The sequence below is a fragment of the Boleophthalmus pectinirostris genome, unplaced genomic scaffold (genome assembly GCF_026225935.1).
Source record: "Boleophthalmus pectinirostris isolate CB_2022bp ecotype Guang Dong unplaced genomic scaffold, ASM2622593v1 HiC_scaffold_6, whole genome shotgun sequence".
Lineage (NCBI taxonomy): Eukaryota > Metazoa > Chordata > Actinopteri > Gobiiformes > Gobiidae > Boleophthalmus > Boleophthalmus pectinirostris.
The window spans coordinates 10,655,796-10,675,854 of record NW_026571447.1 but is presented as its reverse complement, the minus strand read 5'-3'; the positions used below and the strand labels follow the sequence as shown (position 1 = coordinate 10,675,854).

The 20,059-nt window shown below is 38.0% G+C and overlaps 1 protein-coding gene across 3 annotated transcripts in view; it reads left to right on the top strand.

The window, feature by feature from the left end:
- phldb3 (pleckstrin homology-like domain, family B, member 3) overlaps positions 1-20,059 on the top strand; it is a 52,753-nt gene that overhangs the window by 12,696 nt on the left and 19,998 nt on the right. For 2 of the 3 annotated variants that reach the window (XM_055163799.1, XM_055163800.1), the window contains 5 exons: positions 9,779-9,954; positions 11,315-11,425; positions 11,604-11,732; positions 12,850-12,978; positions 16,088-16,345. In XM_055163799.1, the coding sequence (XP_055019774.1) occupies positions 9,781-9,954; positions 11,315-11,425; positions 11,604-11,732; positions 12,850-12,978; positions 16,088-16,345 (801 nt within the window). In that variant the 5' untranslated portion in view covers positions 9,779-9,780. The remainder of the gene's footprint in view (positions 1-9,778; positions 9,955-11,314; positions 11,426-11,603; positions 11,733-12,849; positions 12,979-16,087; positions 16,346-20,059) is intronic. The other variant, XM_055163801.1, reaches the window with a different exon arrangement.

Sequence of the window (20,059 nt, the reverse complement as noted above, 5' to 3'; positions counted from 1 at the left end):
CTTTCTTTACTTGCTAGAATGTCATGCAAAAATGCCATTAGACCAACCTACTGTCTTATGACTGTAAAGAGGCAGAATAACAATAAATGTCGCATAAACAAACCCAATTTAAAATCCAGTAGAAACAGACTTAAGTTTTATAATCAGTTGGAAATTTACAGTGATTTTTTACATCTCTAAATATATCGGCTTTTATATCGGCTATTGGCTCCTCAAACTTTAATTTTATCGGTATCATATCGGCTGCAAAATAATCCATATCAGTCGGGCCCTATAACAACATTCCAACATGGCTTAAAGCTCACAAGAGTCCATTTTGCATAAATAGGGTTAAATACCACAAGAAAACATAACAACTTTTTCTTAAACTGCCCATTACTGTCCCGTACAGTTGTTTGCCTTTCATATTTCAGCATATTTTCCACTCATGGTTCAGGTACAGACACTTTAATGTACTTTGATCTATTATTATACCGTATAAATTCCCTTAAATAACTCCACATATGTCCTGATGTCTCCTGATAAGATGTTTCCACATATAAAGTTGTACATTAAAATTTTCTAGTGGTATTTTTCCATGTGACCGACTGCCAGCTCCCCTTCAGATGTCGTACATATCTTATAACTTGATAATGTAATGCTTGTAATGAAAAGTGTGTGCTGGGCTGTATATCAGATTATAAGGATGTCTGATTGGATCTGGTCCTTCAAAGTGACAAACATGTGGTCCCCCTAATGCAATGTTCTGCTGTAGATTCTGATTGACTGACTGGGAAATTTGTGGTTGTTTTTTGACTACATGAAAAGATTTAAGCTGTCAAAGGTTGAATTAATATCTTCAATGACTCATTACAAATACAAAATAAGTACAAAAGTGTCTCATTCTGCTGTTTATTTATTGCAACTCATGATTTTTTAACAATATTGTAGATACAGAATAGGGATGTAACAATAACCAAAATATTGTGATATCGTATTGTCAAAAGTCTCATAATGATATGATGGACCATCACTGTATATCAAATTATCTCTAAGCTTAAATGAATAGTTATGGTGCAGCAATAGCTAAAAAAAAAACAAAAAAACAGAGGGAACTACATAGGCCATGATCCTTTGTTCCATTTCAGTGCAGAGTACATGAAGAAATAACAGTTCTAAGCACTTTGAAATCGTATTTCTTTAGGCAGGGTTCCCACGGTCATGGAAATCCTGGAAAAGTCATGGAAATTGAAAATTTAATTTATCAGGCCTGGAAAAGTCATAGAATTTTAGTATCTCTTTCATGCAACTACAGCGTTCTGTTACGTTATCATTAGGCTATTATGATTATTTCCGAGCGTATGCTCCTTTTGTTTAAAAGAGACGACAGTAAATGCACTGACAGGATTTTGAATGCAGAAAAACTATAATACCAAACCATAAGGTGAGTGGAAAGGTTTGACATTTCATATTTAGTCCTAAAAATATGCAAAATTCTACACATGTAGGAAGTCGTAAAGTCATGGAAAAATTCACTTTAGGTCATCAAAAAGTCATGGAAATTTTTAGTAATTTTGTTTTGTTAGCCTCCACAAAATATCTCAATAAATATCATATCAATAAATATATTGTGAAAATATCATATCAAGAGATTTCAATATCGTTACATCCCCAATATAGAAGAGTTTTTGTGGATCTGCTCTTGGGTTTTTGTGTCAGTGGCATAAATTTGTTTCAGTATTATCTTTTATTGTCTATATTTTCTTTAGTAATATCACACTTCAGAATTTGTTATTGTGACATGCCTACAGGGACTGTCTGAATGAATACAGTTGATTTGTATTACAATACACTGCACTGTGCATTAGACTTAGACTTACACAACTTTATTGATCCACACGGGAATTTCTTTGGACATAGTAGCTCACAACATATTATAATCACAAAGAGAAATTGTGTAAGAAATTCTAAATAAGTAGCAGAAATAGCAAGAGACTGATGTGAAATAAGGCATAATTATATAAATGTATGTACAAGTAATATCACAGCTATATACACAATATTCCACAAATATAGTGAGTGATGGTTAGTCTTTATCATTATAATGCTGTACACAACGAGCCTGTTCCATTCATGCTGTTCTTGTGGAGAGTTACGGTGGCCTTGCAGGGACATGTTGTTATGATCCTAAGCAGTGATAAAATATTTGATTTCAGCTAAAATCACGTGAGCTAAATATGACCTCACCACAAGTGTGACTGCATTTAACAGAATTTAAAGGTGTACTGTGTAACTTTTTGGTTGGGGATCTGTCATTGCTCTGCTTAGAATGTTCCACAATATGACGTTAAACAGATCGACCTTACATTTATTTAATTACAGGTGGTTTTAAAGCTTAAAATACCTAGAAAAATTCTGACTGAGAGTGTGGGGCTGCCTCTCCACAGATCTGACCTGTCTAGTTTGGTCTCCATGAAGGTTTAATGTCATGAGACAAAAGAAACGTTTCACACAATGCACCTTTCAATGTCGAGAGATTTCTGTCATCAGCACATTTTCATTTTTTAATCATTATAATCAAAATGAAAAGGTCTTATTATTCAAAACAGATTTTTATTTTATGTAATTAGGTTCTTTTCTTCAGACCAAGAGTTTATTTTCTTAGCTGACGGTTTCGAGTGCTCACTAGCGGACAGGTTTTGGTGCTGTCTTCCTACCGGTGAAGGCAGGACAACAGCACCATCTGCAGTCAGACTTCCTCAGGACAGTATCCCAGGTGTGTGAGAGTAAAAAAGCCCCCTCGTCCTGGTTTATAGTCCCGTGGGCACGTTTCTGTATTTTGATTGCCTCTTTAATCCAGCGACGATGTTTGTTGTCCTCTGTCCCAATGATGTTTGCCTCCGTCCCATTTTTTATTTTGTTTATTTATTTATTTTTGCTAGAGTCTGCCACCTGCTTGTATCCATGGAAATGTTATTGCTTTGCTTGGAATGTTTCATTGTATGGGATTAAACCTGTCTTATCTCCATGGGGACAAGCAGCTGACACCACCAGACCAGTTTGCAGATCAGATCTATGAAAGGTGTGCCCACTCACTGTAAGAATGCATGTTTTTCAATGTATATTTTTAGCTGTTTGCTCTAATTTACTAAATGCAAGAATTTCAATAATGCCATACTGTGGAATATTCCAGGCAAAGAAACGAGTATTGAGAAACAGCACAGATTTCTGCAGAATTAAGACCAGCATCAAACTCTTATTTATCTCAGCCAAAAGATATATATTTTATTCTGAATGATACGAGAATTTTCTTTTTTCAATTGTTCTGTTTTATAATTTTTTTTTTTCTTACTTTAAGGATGCACTGTGTAACTTTTTTGGAGAGGGTTTGTGACTTATTTGTCTCCATGGAGATTTTAATGCTTTGGTTTAATTTGTCCACTGTATGGCATTAAACTAATCTGTCAACTACAGGTTTTATTTAATGCTCAAAAATATCTTAACACATCATGAATTCTCACTGGGAGTGGGGTCGCCTCTCTGCAAATCTAACCTGTAATTTGGCTTGAACATTCTAGACACATCTCCAAGTTACAAGTTACATAGTGCACCTTTAGAAAAAGAATATCATATTTTCTCCCAACCATTTTCAAAAGTCGTTTCAAAGCCTTTATATGTAGTCTAAAGGAAACACTGCTCCTTTTGCCTCCTCAGTTCAACTCTTTGTGCAGTCAGCTGTTCTGGTGGTTTTTTATCACCATCTGCACTCGAGCTCGTTCTGCTCGAAGCTGTCATTACATAAGACTCATTTGTGTTGGCTAATTCTCACGCTGTAACTCCCGAGACGCTTCCTCCTGGCCATTATGTTCAATTATTGCGGGTACATACACACACACACACACACACACACACGTAAATGCTGTGTTCTTTCATCTCATTCAGGCTGTACCTCCCTCCCTTGTAATTGTGTTCCTTGTTGTGATTTTGTCTGTCTCTGTCTTTACGCACATGTGTAATTGTTGCATTCTTCACATTGAGCTTGGACTTTACCTCTCGAGCTGTGTGTTGATAAAGAATCTGCTGGACTTTGCCTCAGGGTCAGGAGGCCATGTTTGGATAATTCTCCAGGCTTCTCTGTTTGATCCACTACAAAGCTGCCAGCTTCTTTAGTCTCTCAAATTTTGTAAATAACTTAAGGGACATAAATGAAGGCCTTTTTATATTCAGTCAAAAATATGTTAAATTATTGCTGTCATTTTCCAGGGCATATTTAAAGGTGCACTGTGTGGAGAGTCTGTCAAATGCTTTTGTAGTGGAGATGTTATCACTTTGTCTGGAATATTTCACAGTATTAGTGTTGCTCGATTATGGAAAAAAATATTATCACGATTATTTTGATCAGTATTGAAATCACGATTATTCAAACAATTATTTTTTAGTTACATGATTTCATGATTCAGCCTTTTTGTCTCTCAAAAAAAACACCAACAAAAAAAAATACATTTCTTATTGATAATTTACACAAAACTTTCAATTCAAAATAAATATAGGCTACAAATATGAACCTTAGAGCAGTTTTGTGATGTATAAAACATAAAATGAATAAAATACTTATAATATGAAAGAAGACATAAAAAAAAGTACCCCAAATAAACTATATATATCCAGCTGTTCTACAATCTCTATGTTTAAATACAATAAAATAAATATACTTATTTATATTAAAAATATCCCAAAATAAACTTTGTTAAGCTTTATTGTTTAAACTCAATTATATGAGTTTGGAGATCGTTTGACACACAAATTGAAATTGCACCCAAAAATTTGAGCCTTACACAATATGCTATGATATACCTTTCTATCTTCATGGAGACCAAACCAGACCAAGTTACAGGTTAGATCTGTGGAGAGGCAAACTCGAGTACACTCAGAATGTCTGTTTTTCTAGATGTGTCTGACCTATAAAACCACGTGTAACTGAATGTACAGGTGAATGTAAGGTAGAGCTGTTTTAATGTCATACCGTGGAACATTCCAGGCAGAGCAATGACATATCTATAGAAACAAGCGGGTGATGAACCCACCACTAGAAAAGCTACACAGTGCACCTTTAAGAACAGGTACTCCAGTTTTCACCCACATGCACATGTACAGCAGGTTGGTTCTCACTTGAAACTTATTTTTATGTGATTTTGTCATTCTCAGGCACATATATAGTTTGGGCCAAAACACCGAAACAATGCCTAAAGGAACTATATGAACTCTTATGAACTACTTTGAACACTTGTATGGATAATAGGGATGTACCAATATCCAAATCTCACAATATTAACATGATATTTTGAAGAGGCTAATATAATTGTAGATTTAGCTTTTAAAATACATTGACAAGATTTTGGTGTGAATTATTTCCATCATAATCCCAAGAATTCAAGTAAAAAACATATTTCTTCATGTTGTCTGCACTGAAATGAATCATGGGATATGTAGTTTCCAATGTTTATAAACTGTTGCTACTATAAAAGCATGCATTTAAGCAAAGGAACTTGTAATTCAGTATACTGTGACCACAATATTATTGTGAGACTTTTGATGATACGATATCACAATATTTCGGTTATTGTTACATCCCTAATGGAGAAGAATGTAAAAAAGTTACTGCAGGACCCCCAACCCGAAGGTTAGAGGATCAGTTTCCGCTTGGACCAGTTACTGTTGTGGCATCCTTAGACAAGACACTTCACCCACCTTGCCTAGTATAAAAGTGGTGTGTGCATGTGAGTAATCGTGATCATATTTCTGTGACAAGATGCACAAATATTCTCTTAAATGCAGCTCTTTATTTAAAACCAAACCACAGCTCCTATTGCTGGTTTTCAGATTATAGAATGTGATGATGCCACACTCACAGATGGGGCAAGAGCCAGGTTTCTCTATTGACTACTGAGATGGCACGATATATTCACAATATGCATCTCATAGTATGATATTTATTGCCATATTTTGGAAAAGCTAACAGAATTGTGAATATGATCCTTTTCTCTTTTCATATTCATTTTTAATTTAGAGTGAATCATTACTGTTATAATCCAGAGAATTCAGATTTAAAAGTGCTTATTAACAGCTACTTTATCATTAGTCTACATTGAAATGAAGCAAAGGATCATGGTCTATGTAGTTCCCTCATTTATAAAGACCTTTCAGCTAATCACTTTGTAATTCAATACATTGTGACAAGCTACAATATTATTGTGTGAGTTTTGGCGATACGATATCACAATATTTCGGTTATTGTTACATATTGATTACACAGTACTCGCTTATGTCCTAAAGGTAAACTCATCAATGCTGAACCTGACTTGTTCTCTTAGTGACTTGACTCTAGACCTCTCTCTATTATAACAAAAAGCTGTGGACAATAGTAATTATATAATTTACTAACACTTCCTAAACATTTATTTCTGACCTTTTTTTTTTAAAGAGATGCAAAACCATCTTGTCCCTTTAATGCTTCAAACATCGGTTGGTTTCAGTTAGTGTCATTAGCTGTGGGGCTGTGTGCCACTCTGCTTATGATCACGAGTTCTGATCTGCTTACAACATGAGCTGGACTTAGACAGTTATTATTAGATTATTTAGTAAAAGTATGTGGTGAAACGGGGCTGTGTGTTCACTGTTTACATTAAAGGGCCCAGATTACACATTTTTTAATCAGTGTTATAATGTTGTATCCTCATCACAAACAGACCTGGAGTTGTGTTTCATTTCATTCACACATTTAACACACAAACCCTGCATATTTAGGCTGAGTTCTGAGGGCAACTGAGAATTATATGGCAGAATTTGTTAAAATGTCATTATATTTTTGACCTGGTTTATGCTTATTGCAGGTGGGAATGAAACAAAACACAACTCCAGGTATGTTTTTGATGAGATAACGACATTATGACGTGGCTTAAAGCTCACAAGAGTGAATTTTGTGTAATCTAGGACCTTTAAAGCCCACGTCATGTCCAACACTATACAAACTAATTTGATGTTCTGTTATTAGAGGCATGCGTCATAAAAACTTCCAGATATAATGAAGTAATATATGTTATCTTAAATGTTTGTATTACTGAGCAAACAAGTTTTCATTATTAATTTGATGTTGTGATTCAGTGCTGTGTTTAACCAGGGGTAGGGCTGTTTAGTATTTTATTTGACTGTTTTTATATACTTTGTTCTTTATACTTTGTTCACTAAGGGTTGGATGAGACAAAAAAAAGATAATATTGGAACAAATTCAAAGCTGAATAATCCTCAAAATTATCTATTAAAATGTAAAATATTGTTATAAATGTGATCTGTGGTTAATAAATGGCAGAATTAAACAATTACATTACAACCTTCTGTCTTATGTTATTATATATATATTGTAGTACAGAAAAATTACAAAAAATAAGATAACAAGAAAAGGTACCCACCAAAATTTCAAACTCTATTTCGATACTAAGGGATTGACCGGATATTCAGTACTGATTCAGATATCACAATTAAAAACACTCTCTCTTCAGACAGTAGAATGTGAAATTCAGCATCAAAGTACTTTCTTTTATATTACCATGTGGTTTTATATCTGTGTAATCCATGGGTGTATACTATTCTATGTGCTCTTATACTTGTTCTGATACAGCTCAAGATCATTCTAAAGCTATTCAGGGAAGGTTAATTTCTGTCCTGTCTGTGAGTGGGTAGGGGTGTAACGATATCAAAGTCTCACAATACGATAACGTCACAGTATGAACCTCACGGTACGATATATCGTGAGCTTTTCCACCATATCGTGGGAGAGCTCATGATATGGTGGGGAGGCTCACAATAAGGGATGTAACAATATCCAAATCTCTCGGTATAATATTTTCATGATATACATCTCACGGTACGATATTTATTGCGATATTTTGTGGAGGTTAACAAAACTGTCAATATGCTACTTTTTCCTCTTAAAATGCCTTGACTTAAGAAGACTTAATCCAAAGAACTAAGGAAAAAAATAATCTTAGAACTGTTATTTCTTCATGTAGTTTACCCTGAAATGGAGCAAAGGATCATGTCTATGATCAGGTCTATGTAGTTCCCTCTTTTTTTTTTTTTTTTTTTTTAGCTATTGCTGCACCATAACTCATAATAATAATAGAGACTTGTAATATTGTGATGGTTCACGATATTATTGGGAAAACTCTGACGATACGATATCACGATATTTCGGTTATTGTTACATCCCTGAGTGGGACTTTTTTAGTATCAGTAATTGTTCAAATGAGTATTTAGTTTCAATATTAGTTTTAGTATCAATTAGTATCAGATTTTTCGATTGATATCCCTACCCACCATAGATATTGACTCCCAAAAATTAATTATTATCATAACAGACCTATGTACACATCAAATTTGGACACACATTACTTTTTTATCCAGGTTGTAACTAGGGATGCATTGATACAAGTATTGAATATCACTGGATCGGGTCTTAACTCCACTGGTTGACTGATTTAGTTGTTTGTCTCAAAATGTTTTAACTTTTATTTCTACAAAGCTGTTCAGTAGTGATTTGAAAGATAACAGTTGCATAAGCCAAATGATTATACAAGATATCAAATTAACTGTGTTTTAAGGAAATAAGTGTCATTTTCTGTACCTGCACTAGTACTGGTTAATATCAAAGTATCGATATCGGTATCAGAACTGAAAATGCTGGATAGGTGTGTCCGTATTTGTAACCTTGATGCTCGCTGCTTGTCTGTCTTGAGTGGAGCCAGTCTCTTTGGAGAATTCCTCTTCATGTCATATCAGAGCCCAGTTATCTGTGAGCATTCCCCTGTCCTAATAAGGCCGGGTGTGCGGGTAGGACAAGATGGCGGGACAAATATTTTCCCACAAATTCTTAAAACCACAGAACAAACACTGACTCAAGGACACAATACACTATAATAATACTCAGCTTTCAATGATTCACTTTGAAATTGTTGTACCGTGTTGACAGTTCATATTTCTTGCCATCAAAGCGATGCCTGGTATGTTTTGATGTACATTTACTTTATTGTGGATAGTTTCTTGTGGTTACAGTATAGTTGGAAATCATTGTCTGCTGCTCTACCCACTTCAAAAAATAACACAAAAAGGGAAGTCTTCTGTACCATTTTTTTGTCCATAGATTATAGATTATAATGGGTAAACAACCATTTTGAAGGACTATTTTTCCCCTTGTGCCCATATTGTGTTTTTGTTATTCCAGCTGCTGTCTGAGATGAAACACATTTAAAAAGAACCTCAAATGCTCAAGATGAACCATGTCTGATTTTTACACAAACATGTTTTTTTTTTGCTTAATATTTTAATGTGTTTGTTTGTTTGTAGAGAATGTCTGTTCAGTGCTAAATGTTGTCTCTTGTCCTGACTTACCAGGGACTGCAGATGGAAATTCTGGCATATTTACATTGTATTGGACCTTTTAAATAAATAAATCTAAATCCTTCTTTGCTGTACTTCTATGTGTGGTTCCATCAGAGTCTACACTGGTTAATAAAAGCAGGACTTAACCCAAGAATCCTAGACTCAAATGAGACAAAAGGCCCTCCATGCATTGTACCTTCTGTTTTAGAAGCTCTTCGCAGACCAGACTACTTCCCTTTTGTTTTCTCTTTCTTTTGAACTGTCACCTGATCTGCTTTCACACAAGCCAGGTCGAATTACGAAAATATCCTCCCCAAACCCGAGTGGAGCAATGACACCTGTGCTGCCTCTGTCTCTGTTACAGAAATGCCCCAGCACAACATGGAGAACAGCCGGAGCCAGTGGCAGACGGGGTCGCGGCCGCCCTGGGGCAGCCCAAGCCCCACCTCCTCGGGGGCGGAGTCGGACACAGAGAGCAGCAGCACAGAGAGCGAGAAGGTGAGAGAGGGACGGGCATCGGGCAGACCGGCTCATGCACAGGTACTGTCACATCTACACGTGTTTACGCAGTAGCTGATGATGTATGCATTTTGTGTTTGGTAACAGTTAAAAGGCCTGTACCTGTTTTTTTTTTTTTTTTTTTTTTATATTTGAGCAAAATTTGTCTTGCTCATAGACTGTACTCTATATGTAACCCGCTAGCTGCCGCATTACAAATAGGAACTGAACATGGGGATTCTTCTGGCAGAGATCGACGTGGGACAGAATTTTCAGTCCCGCTCCCACCCGCACCTGCAAAGAATTGTAAATTTCAGTCCCGCTCCCACCTGCATCTGCAATATTTTGTGCCGCTCCCTCTTGCAAATCCCTTAACACAGGGACGTTCGCTTTCTTAAGCTCTATCAAACATGGAGAAGCGGAAAGGAGTTATCTATAAAATGTGCGCGAGATTAGACCACATCCACAAGTTTAGGCTGTTTTATAATGTTTTTATTGATGCCAAAAAAAATATCCAGCACAAATTATGTATGATAGGCATACACACAATATTTAATTTGCGGGACTGCAGTTTATCATCCCACCTGCCCGCTCCCGCATTGTACAGTCCTGCCCCCGCCCATGTTCGCAGTGAGCTTTCAAAATGTGTCCCGCACCACACTGTTTTGGGAGTGCAGGGCTCTGGCTTCCGGCTCCATCAACTCTGGCTCCGATTGACTTTATATTGAAAAATTGTCACCCTCCCTATATATCTGTCATCATTTTGGTATAAATATGTTAAATATGTTTGTATTAACCCGCTTTACATGATTCTGGTGTTTTTATTTTCAGTATTTTGTCTGTAAATATTTTTCCTATTCCCAATATGAAACTCCAAATTCTCCTCTATAACTGCCGGCATCATGAGCTTCATTTGACTGGAGCAAAACACTATTGGAAACATCACACTCCCTTAATCCACTTCTTTATACAGTATATAGTACGAACATATGAAAATATGTCCACTGTGTACTGTCTATCTGGCAATAAAATGCTTTACCATTAAGATAGTTAGGAAGTGCGCAGTTAACTTGTTTGTTGTTAACTTTTTCATGATGGCTCTTTGCTCTAGTCGCTGAGAGTTGTGAAAAGCACTTACAGCGATTAATATGTTCTTTCTGGTCAGATTGTGTTAAAATAAAGCTCAGATTAAATTCTAAACAAAGCCTCAGACAGATCATACCTACAGTTAGAATCACAGCCCCAGAAAATGTTGATACATCAGCTGCAAAGTATCAATAATTGTTGTTTTTCGATATATAGGTTGCTGTGGCTTGTTATGTAATTATATTTAATCCACACTTTTGCATCTTGTAGAGTAGCACTGACCATGTGTACCCTCATGTGTGCGCCCTCTCCACAGTCCTGCGTCAGACACCTGCAGCTGGGTTCTCCTCGCGCTTTCCCATCTCCCTCCAGAGTCCAACAGCGCATTACCGAGATCGACCAGCAGAGGGAGGAGCTCAAAATCGAGGTACACAACACGCCCTCACGTAACATAACATCAACCCAATACTGTCTCCCCCACACACTCCACATCTCCAACTGTTTATCCGCACAGTGCTGTCATAGCTCACTGGTCTCTATACAGTGGAATGCATGCAGTCAGGTCAGGTTGAATCATATGAGGGCTTGTGCTGTGTTGTGTTTAGTTGCAGTTGGAGATCGCGTTGCTTCAGGGCGAGCTGCAGACGGAGAAGAGCCAACTCCAGAAGCACACACACAAACTGCAGAGGCTACAGCAGGAGGCTAAGTTAAGGGCGCAACAGCACAAGCTAACGGTAAGCAGATCTATATGAGCTTTTAGTACGTGGAATTACACCTACCTGGTCCAAGGACGTGGCGTTACATATTTTAAAGGTGCACTGTGTAACTTTGCTGGTGGAGGGTCCTTCAAATGCTTTTCTCCATGGAGATGTTATTACTTTGTCTGGAATGTTTCACAGTATAAACCTTTCTATCTTCAGGGAGATGAAACCAGGCCAAGTTACAGGTCAGATCTGTGGAGAAGCGACCCCACTCTCAGTCAGAATGTCTGTTTTTCTAGGTATTTTTAAACTATAAAAGCACCTGTGATTGAATAAATGTGCGGTAGAGCTGTTTAATGTGGAACCGTGGAACATTCCAGGCAGAAAATTGACATATCCATAGAAACGAAAAGTTGATGGACTCTCCACCAAAAGAAATTCCACAATGCACCTTTAAGTTGAATGATAACTGTATATAAGCTGTGTTCTTTTGAAAAATATTCTTATTCTGTATTGGTGAACTGATCTTAAAGCTAAAGTGCACAAACCCATGCTCTGACCCCAGAATATTTGCATGTTTTAAAGCCACTCTGTGTAACTTTCTAGAGTTGGCACATCACCTACTTGATTCCATGGAAATATAAAGTTAAAATCAAACTTCAGAGTATTCGTCATAGAGATAGATAAGTTTTATGCCATACTGTGAAACAAGCAGGAGGAGGAAACGAGCAGGAGGAGGCTCAAAGTATGGCTTTAACTTTCTATTTCCACAGAAACAAAGTTACATAGTGTTGCTTTTAAGAATTTCCGTTAGTCGATCACTGAAATTGCGATGCTGTTTCAGCTGCAGCGATGGTTATTACTGATACTCAGAAAAGTAGCCTGAAATAGTTCGCACTTCATGATTATTAAACAGTACAACACTTTATAATAAGATGCAGACAGCACATATTTTGTCCTCAAGAGCTGCTTATACAATATATCTACACTGGGGCAAGACAGACCTCTCTGAAATACATAGGAATCTTTTAATGCAGTGAGAACAGATCTTGGTTCACCTCAAAATGATTCTTACGTTGTGAAATTTCTGCCAAATAATCATGCCCTTTTATATTTGACTAGATACGATTTTTCTTTCTGTGACCTGCAGGAGCGAGAGAGGTTGGAGGTGGAGAGGAGCAGAGTGGAGGATCTGAGGAGGACATGTGAAGAGAAAGAAGCCCTCCTCTCCACCCAGCCAGAGAGTCAGAGAGAGCAGCTCAAAGTACAACTGCAACAGGTACACTTGGACTTGAACCTGGACTTGGACTTGGACCTGTACTTGGACCTGGACAAACTTTATTGATCCACAAGACAGACCTGTCACGATAATTACAATATTGACTTATCGCTCAGTACCTGACAGATGGAACAATATTTTTTGGGGTCAGTATATATTGTCTTTATATTTTCTTTGCACTACTCAGAAATGTGTGGTTATTTTTTGGTTATATAGTAAGATTTAAGCTGTAAAAAGTTGAATGAATAACTTCTAAGACTCATTACTGATGTAAACTACGTACATAAGTATAACCCGTGTATTTGTTCAAAAATAATAAAACAAAAAAACAAATACTTTCTTCATTATTTGTCTCCAAAACCAAAATGAAAAAACAGATAACAATTCGTTTTTTTTAGTTTTTGATTTTGTGTTTAAATGAATAATGGAAAAAAACAGATAATGGCTATTTCCAATTTCTGTGGCTTAAACTGCGATGCCGGACTGACCCAGGACTAAAACAGGACTAAAACAGGACTAAAACAGGACTAAAACAGGACTAAAACAGGACTAAAACAGGACTAAAACAGGACTAAAACGTTTTCTGTCCTGGTCTGGTCCCGGTCTCAGTCTCGGTCTTAGTACCAGTCTGGTCCTGGTCTCAGTCCCAGTCTCAATCACGGTCTGGTCTCAGTCCCAGTCTCAGTCCCGGTCTGAAATCCTGGTCTCAGTCCAGGTCTGGTTCCACTTTCACTCCCGGTGTCAGTCCTGGTCCTGTTCCTGGAGTCAGTCCTGGTCTCAGTTCTGGTCTGGTCCTGGTCTAAGTCCTGGTTTCAGTCCTGGCCTGGTTCCAGTCTGGTCCCAGACCTGGTTTTGTCCTGATTCAGTCCATATGTGGTGCAAAAGTCCGGCATCACAGTTTTAAGTCACGGCAACAGGAAACAGCCATTATCAGTTTTTTCCATTATTCATTTAAACACAAAATCGAAAACTGAAAAAATTAATCATTATCTGTTTTTTCATTTTGGTTTTGGAGACAAATAATGAAGAAAATAATTTGTCTTATTTTTGGTTTTATTTTGAAAAACGAATGAACGAATGATACACTGATTAAGTGTCAATCTGCTGTTTATTTGTTGCAGCTCATGTTTTTTTTTTTTTTTTTTTTACAATATTGTGCATTTAGAACAGTTTTGTGGTTTAAATCTACTATTGGGTTTTTGTGTCGGAGGCTTAAATCAATTTCAGTATTATAGGTTATCGCCTATATTTACTTCAGCAATATATCGAGGTTCAGATTTTATTATCATGACAGGGCAACCACAATAACTAGCAAAAAATGGCAAGGGACTGGTGTCAAATGCAGAAATATAGTAAATACATCTCAGCTATATACAAGAGGTAGTAAGGAGAAAGTGCAAAGATGAAATAATGACTGACAGGACATAGGGTTATCTGTTACATAAGGGTGAGTTGTTGTACAGTTGTTGTATGGTATGAATGCAGTCCTGTATCTCTCACTGTCTTCTGCCTGTTGGAAGAATGAGCTCCTCTGTCCCTCTATAGTCTGGTGCAGTGGGTCTGGTCCAGTTTCCAGGTAGGGCTGGGGGCTACAATGTACAGCAACTAATTAAGGTGGGATAAAGGAGAAGAGAACAGGGACTGCATGTTTTTATGAGTTTATTATGTTGGCTAAGTGGAGCAGGTTAGAGTGTGAGTAATGCCGTGTGCTTTAGGAATTGGCTGCAGGCTCCAGGCTAAAACAAATAAGGAAAATGAAATACAGAGTGCCAGTGTGTGGTAGCGTCACGAGGGCACAGCAATGTACAGGCTTGTCGAATTATAGTTAACATAGACAACACATGTTAGGAGGATAATTTATTCGTACTGAGATCATAAATTAATTCAAATGCATGCATTAAAATCCTGTTGTCAGACAGTTTTAAAGGTGCACTTCGTAACATTTCTAGTGGGGGGTCCACGTGGAAATGTTATTGCTTTGTCTAGAATGTTCCACAATATAGATTAAACTTACAGTATATATCACAAGGGAGACGAGAAGGTTACAGCACTACACTATATTCCAGCACAGTACGCAAATGGCTGCATTCACTAACTAAACTCCTCTAACACTAACTTAGGAATAACTGCTCCTGTGTGGTCATATGTGGTGGGATACTAAGATTTTGTTACTAGAAATACTAATAGATGTACAATGAATGTACAATACACTTCTCATAATAACAGACCCATCGTACAGTATGGTTAATAATTGACTTGTTATGTACACACACCAGATATTCTGATATCAGTGTAACAGTCTTGATTCAAGGGTTTTTGCTGGGGATTTAAAAGCATTTAAATGTATTTAAGCAAGAAAAACAACAGCGCAACATTCTGAAATATTTATTCCAACCCAAAAGCTGAAAAGTGACAAGTCATTTTCCATCTTATAAAATGACTAATAATCATGCAAAAATAACTATATTATTATAAACTGTCCCTTTTAGAAATCCTTATAATCTATATAAAATCCTTATAATCTTGAGCAAATCATTAACCGACTAATGATGAACTACATAAACTGGATAAAATGATTAATTGACTAAGGCACAATCAACAGATTAATCGATTTAACGGTTAAAGGCATACAGCCCTCCACACCAGGCTCTCTCATTCTCAGTGACGGCATTTTTAATCCACACCGTTAAAGTCTCTTGTCTCTTGTGTGTTTTAGTATCTGTCAAACTGGCTGTGTGAGTGAGGTCTGTCTGCACACGCACTCGTAAACCCAGCTCGTGCTTCTTGTATGTGGTCGGACCAGATCTTAGGACACACTGCTCCTGGAGGCAAAGAGAGGGAAGGAGGAGGAGGGGGGAGGAGGAGAAGGGATGAGGAGGAGGAGAGGCACATTTCACCTGTCTGTGAAACTTGGCTAAATACTGAAATCAACAGGGCTTATCTGTGCAAAGAAGAAACTTGAGATGCAGTTTTGGCAGAAGTATTGAATGAATTTATGTTTATTGTCATCCCCAGAGTACTACTACTACAACTGCTACTACTACTACTAGTGCACTGACGATAAGCTGCATTATAAAAAAGGAATTATGTTCATGACTTTTTTTTGCAGGAGCGAGAGGCAATGGAAGCAGCAGTGAGGGCCTTTGAGGATTGGGAGTTCAGAGTGTTGGAGAAAGAGAGCGGCCTAGGGGAGGAGGAGGAAGAGGAGGAAGAAGAGGAGGGAGAGGAGGAAGGAGAAAAGGAAGAGAAGAAGACGGAGGAGGAGAAGGAGAAGGAGGCTGAAGCAGAAGTAAAGCAGAGGGCAGAGAGTGAAGTTGATATGGGGAAGGAGATCTCCAGTCAGCAGCACCTCGTCAACACTGCACAGGTACAACTACTGTCTGTTTACTCATTATATATACATGCCTAGAGCTGCTCTTCTGTGTTTGAGTTGTCAAATTTCCTATGCTAATGCCACTAAACAAGTTGAAGTTAACAGCTACTATTTTTAGCTGCTTCAATCTTTGGTGTGCAAGCTGCTGGAGTCCTTGCGCCCTCTTCTGGTGTTTTGTATACAGCAAGCACAGGACCCCAGATGATGCGATGTGATGTATTAGATCAGCTCATTGGCAATACATTATAATTAAGTATGCTAAAAATGAGTCATAGTCACATTTCCACCTGTGTTCCAGAGGTAAACAGTCATTAATTGTTATCAACTCATTAGTTTACTCTGCATGTCCTGTTCCCAGAAAAACAATACTTCAAATATATCTTGAGGAAAATGTCATTAAAATGATCTGTTTCCATTAGAAATGAGGTGGGTATAGCTCACCACTGACCAGCTAGAGTAGACGACTTAGGGTCTATTCAAAGTTTACGTTGGCAGTCCATGGCAGTTATTGTCAATGGTAAATGAATGTTTGTCCACTGATCTGAAGGTTGGCGGTTCTAATCTCGCTCTCAACATAAACATTGTTGGTAGAGTGGTCAGATTCCCTATGATTTCAGCTCCCGCAGATTAATGCTGCTGTCGTGTCGTGTCAACTTGCCAACAGAGCCCAGTGCTACAGCTTCGACCATTAAACTATTGTGTAGTCAGACGTTCCTGGGCTACCTACGGCCCTTTAGTTGACTCTTACCGGCTCGTTTGAGATAATTTGGAATTACAAAATAAACATATTTTATAATTTTATCTCATGCATGGACTAAAGCCTGATTCATCAGCCGGTTTCACTTTGTTGAAACCGTCTGACCTCGCAGTGTTAGAAATTGTTTGCTTGACAGTAGGCGGGTACTTTTTTCATTTAACCAATCTCTGCTATTTGGTTAACTAGACAGTGTTGTGCATGAACGAGTTCAAAAGAACGCGTTCATTGAACATGTTCATTTTTCAGTGAACTTTGAACTGAACGCAACACTTTTGTAAATCAAGAACTTGAACGTGAATTTGTTCAAATTATGTGTGATGAACGACGTACGTCACTGTTGGGGTTCAGTCGAAATTTGTTTTCACCTGACAAGTGACGATCTGCTCGCACTTAACCTCGCGAAACCACAGCCGCGTGTCAACGTGAAGGCGACTCCACCGGCAGCTTTAGCGGAACGTACGGGCTCTTGTGTCTCTCAATGGGAAGTCAATCAAACTTGACTGGGCGCGTTTAGCTGCTTGTATTTACCTTCTGTACAGGCTGACCACGGCAAACGCAAGGATTTCAAAAGTAAATTTCAAAGCACTAATTAACAGTCTATGTGGATCTGGGCTCTTTCACATGATACACAACTGCCCAGGGAGCACAATGTGCTGATGGTAAATGCACAAATACAACAATAGATACATGCTCTCTGTGTATTTTGACGGGGATACGCGCCTACGCTCGTGTAGAGCGTCAAAAAATAGGATGGATCCTATTTTCTGAAATCTACACGCACAGGACGTGCTGCTCCGCGCGCGTATTATTTTACTTGGTACATATGTCAGTAACGCGCGTCACAATGCTTTTTTAACCTGGATTGAAATGGTGGGTTTTTCGTTTTTCTTCATACAAATTTGCTAAAATCACCGCGATATCAGCAGCGGTGAAACACCGGAGGTTCGCCCGCGTAGACCGTGATCCTGAGCGAAAGGACCGACGCAGAAGTCCGCGCTCCACCGAGATAAACGCAGCTGACGCCCGATCGCACTCGGGGTTCTCTCAGGGGCGGTCCTAGATTCCAAGTTCTAGTCCTGGTTTGGTCCTGGTTTAGTCTTGGTTTAGTCCTGGTTCAGTTCTGGTTTAGTCCTGGTTCAGTTCTGGTTTAGACCTGGTTCAATCCTGATTTAGACCTGGTTTAGTCCTGGTTTAGACCTGGTTCAGTTCTGGTTTAGTCCTGGTTCAGTTCTGGTTTAGTCCTGGTTTGGACCTGGTTCAGTTCTGTTTTAGTCCTGGTTTAGTCCTGGTTTAGACCTGGTTTAGACCTGGTTTAGTCCTGGTTCAGTCCATATACGGCGCAAAAGTTCAGCATCTTAACAGTTCTTTTGGTGAGAGTAAATTAAAAGTGCTGCAATAGTCATGTAATGTTTTACATTTTAAATACAGTAATATTGTAATGTAACAAATGACTTTGAAATGACAGTAACAAGTCATAAATAACACATTACAGTTTTAAAGTCACTTGTCCAACAGTGTATCTTGTAAGGTTGTTGTAAACTAGAAGTCAGTTTGAAAAATAAATGCAGCCTTTCATTTACAGATCTCATCTAAATATAAAATGAACTGAACTTTGAACTAGTTCAAAATTAAAATTGTGAACTATGAACGTGAACTATTCACTTTGAACAAGTGTGAACTGAACTTTGAACTAGTTCATGAAAAGTGTGAACTTGGACAACACTGTTAACTAGTATGTTAATCTTTTCCCAAATCCCATAGAAAGAAGGACAATAATGTCTTTCCCCTTGATAAAATTCACCAACCATTGTCTTTGTTCCGGCTTTAAAGCCTTGATCTCGGGCATTGAAACAGAATGTATGACTCTTCGCTGGTTGGTGCCTGAACTTACACTTCCGTGGGTTTTGCGAAACTGTCTAGTGTATTGTGATTCCTGACCTAGTCACTGGAGAGGAATTAAATTGAGTGGAGGCACTAGGTGGCGCCAGCCTGGCTAGACTAAAGCTGCTTTTATTTTAGAAGTGTTTTTTTTTTAAACTACATTTTTTGTAAGGCAACCTCACTTTTTCATTGCTTAGTCATAACATATACTCTTACCGGCTTATCCAGCTCTTATCAGCTTGTCAAAAGAATATTTACTGCTTTTTATAAAGAAATACAATTAATATTATACAGAATTGAGTTTAAACATTTTGGCCCAGCCCTCCACAATATTTTCTGTTTCTCGTGTGGCCCGATGGAAAAAAAAAAGCCCACCCCTTGTGTAGGTTGTCTGCGAAAGGTCTTATTATCATGCATAAAACTGCTAACCCTGTATTTAGACCTTTATGTTATGAAATGTATAGGATTCCTGTCTTAATTGTACACTTAATCATTTCTTTAGGTAAACTTGATGCATAGATTGTCTGGGGTGATAATTACAACACTGTCAAATGGCAGTCAAGGTTTTGTCCCCAGATAGCCTTATTCCTGTTCCACTATCATACTACTGTCATGAATTCGTGACCACAAGCAATGGTTCTGACACATTATTATATGAAACAACGTGGCCAACCCAGTATATGACTAGTTCCTTCTCCTTGACTAAACAACACTAACTGCAGCCTGAACTCTTCACCTCACACTCCTCGCCAACAGCCTGTCAACGTCACATGACTGTTACACTTAATTACATCAGAGGCCCTCCCGTCAAACTGATAGACAGGGAGAGAGAAGGGGGGGGGATTCCACTGGTCATTTCAAGTGTCCTGGAACAAGCTACCACTTCTCTGGAACACGCAAGAGGTGCCAAGAACTCAAACATACCACCTCCTGGGCATTAGATAGTGATTTATAGACTGCCTTTGGTTTACATTGTGTGTAGTCAATTTTTGGGGCACAGAATATTGTTAGGGTTAAATAAAATAACACAAAACCTGTGAATTAAATATAATCTACAGCTCTCCAGCCCT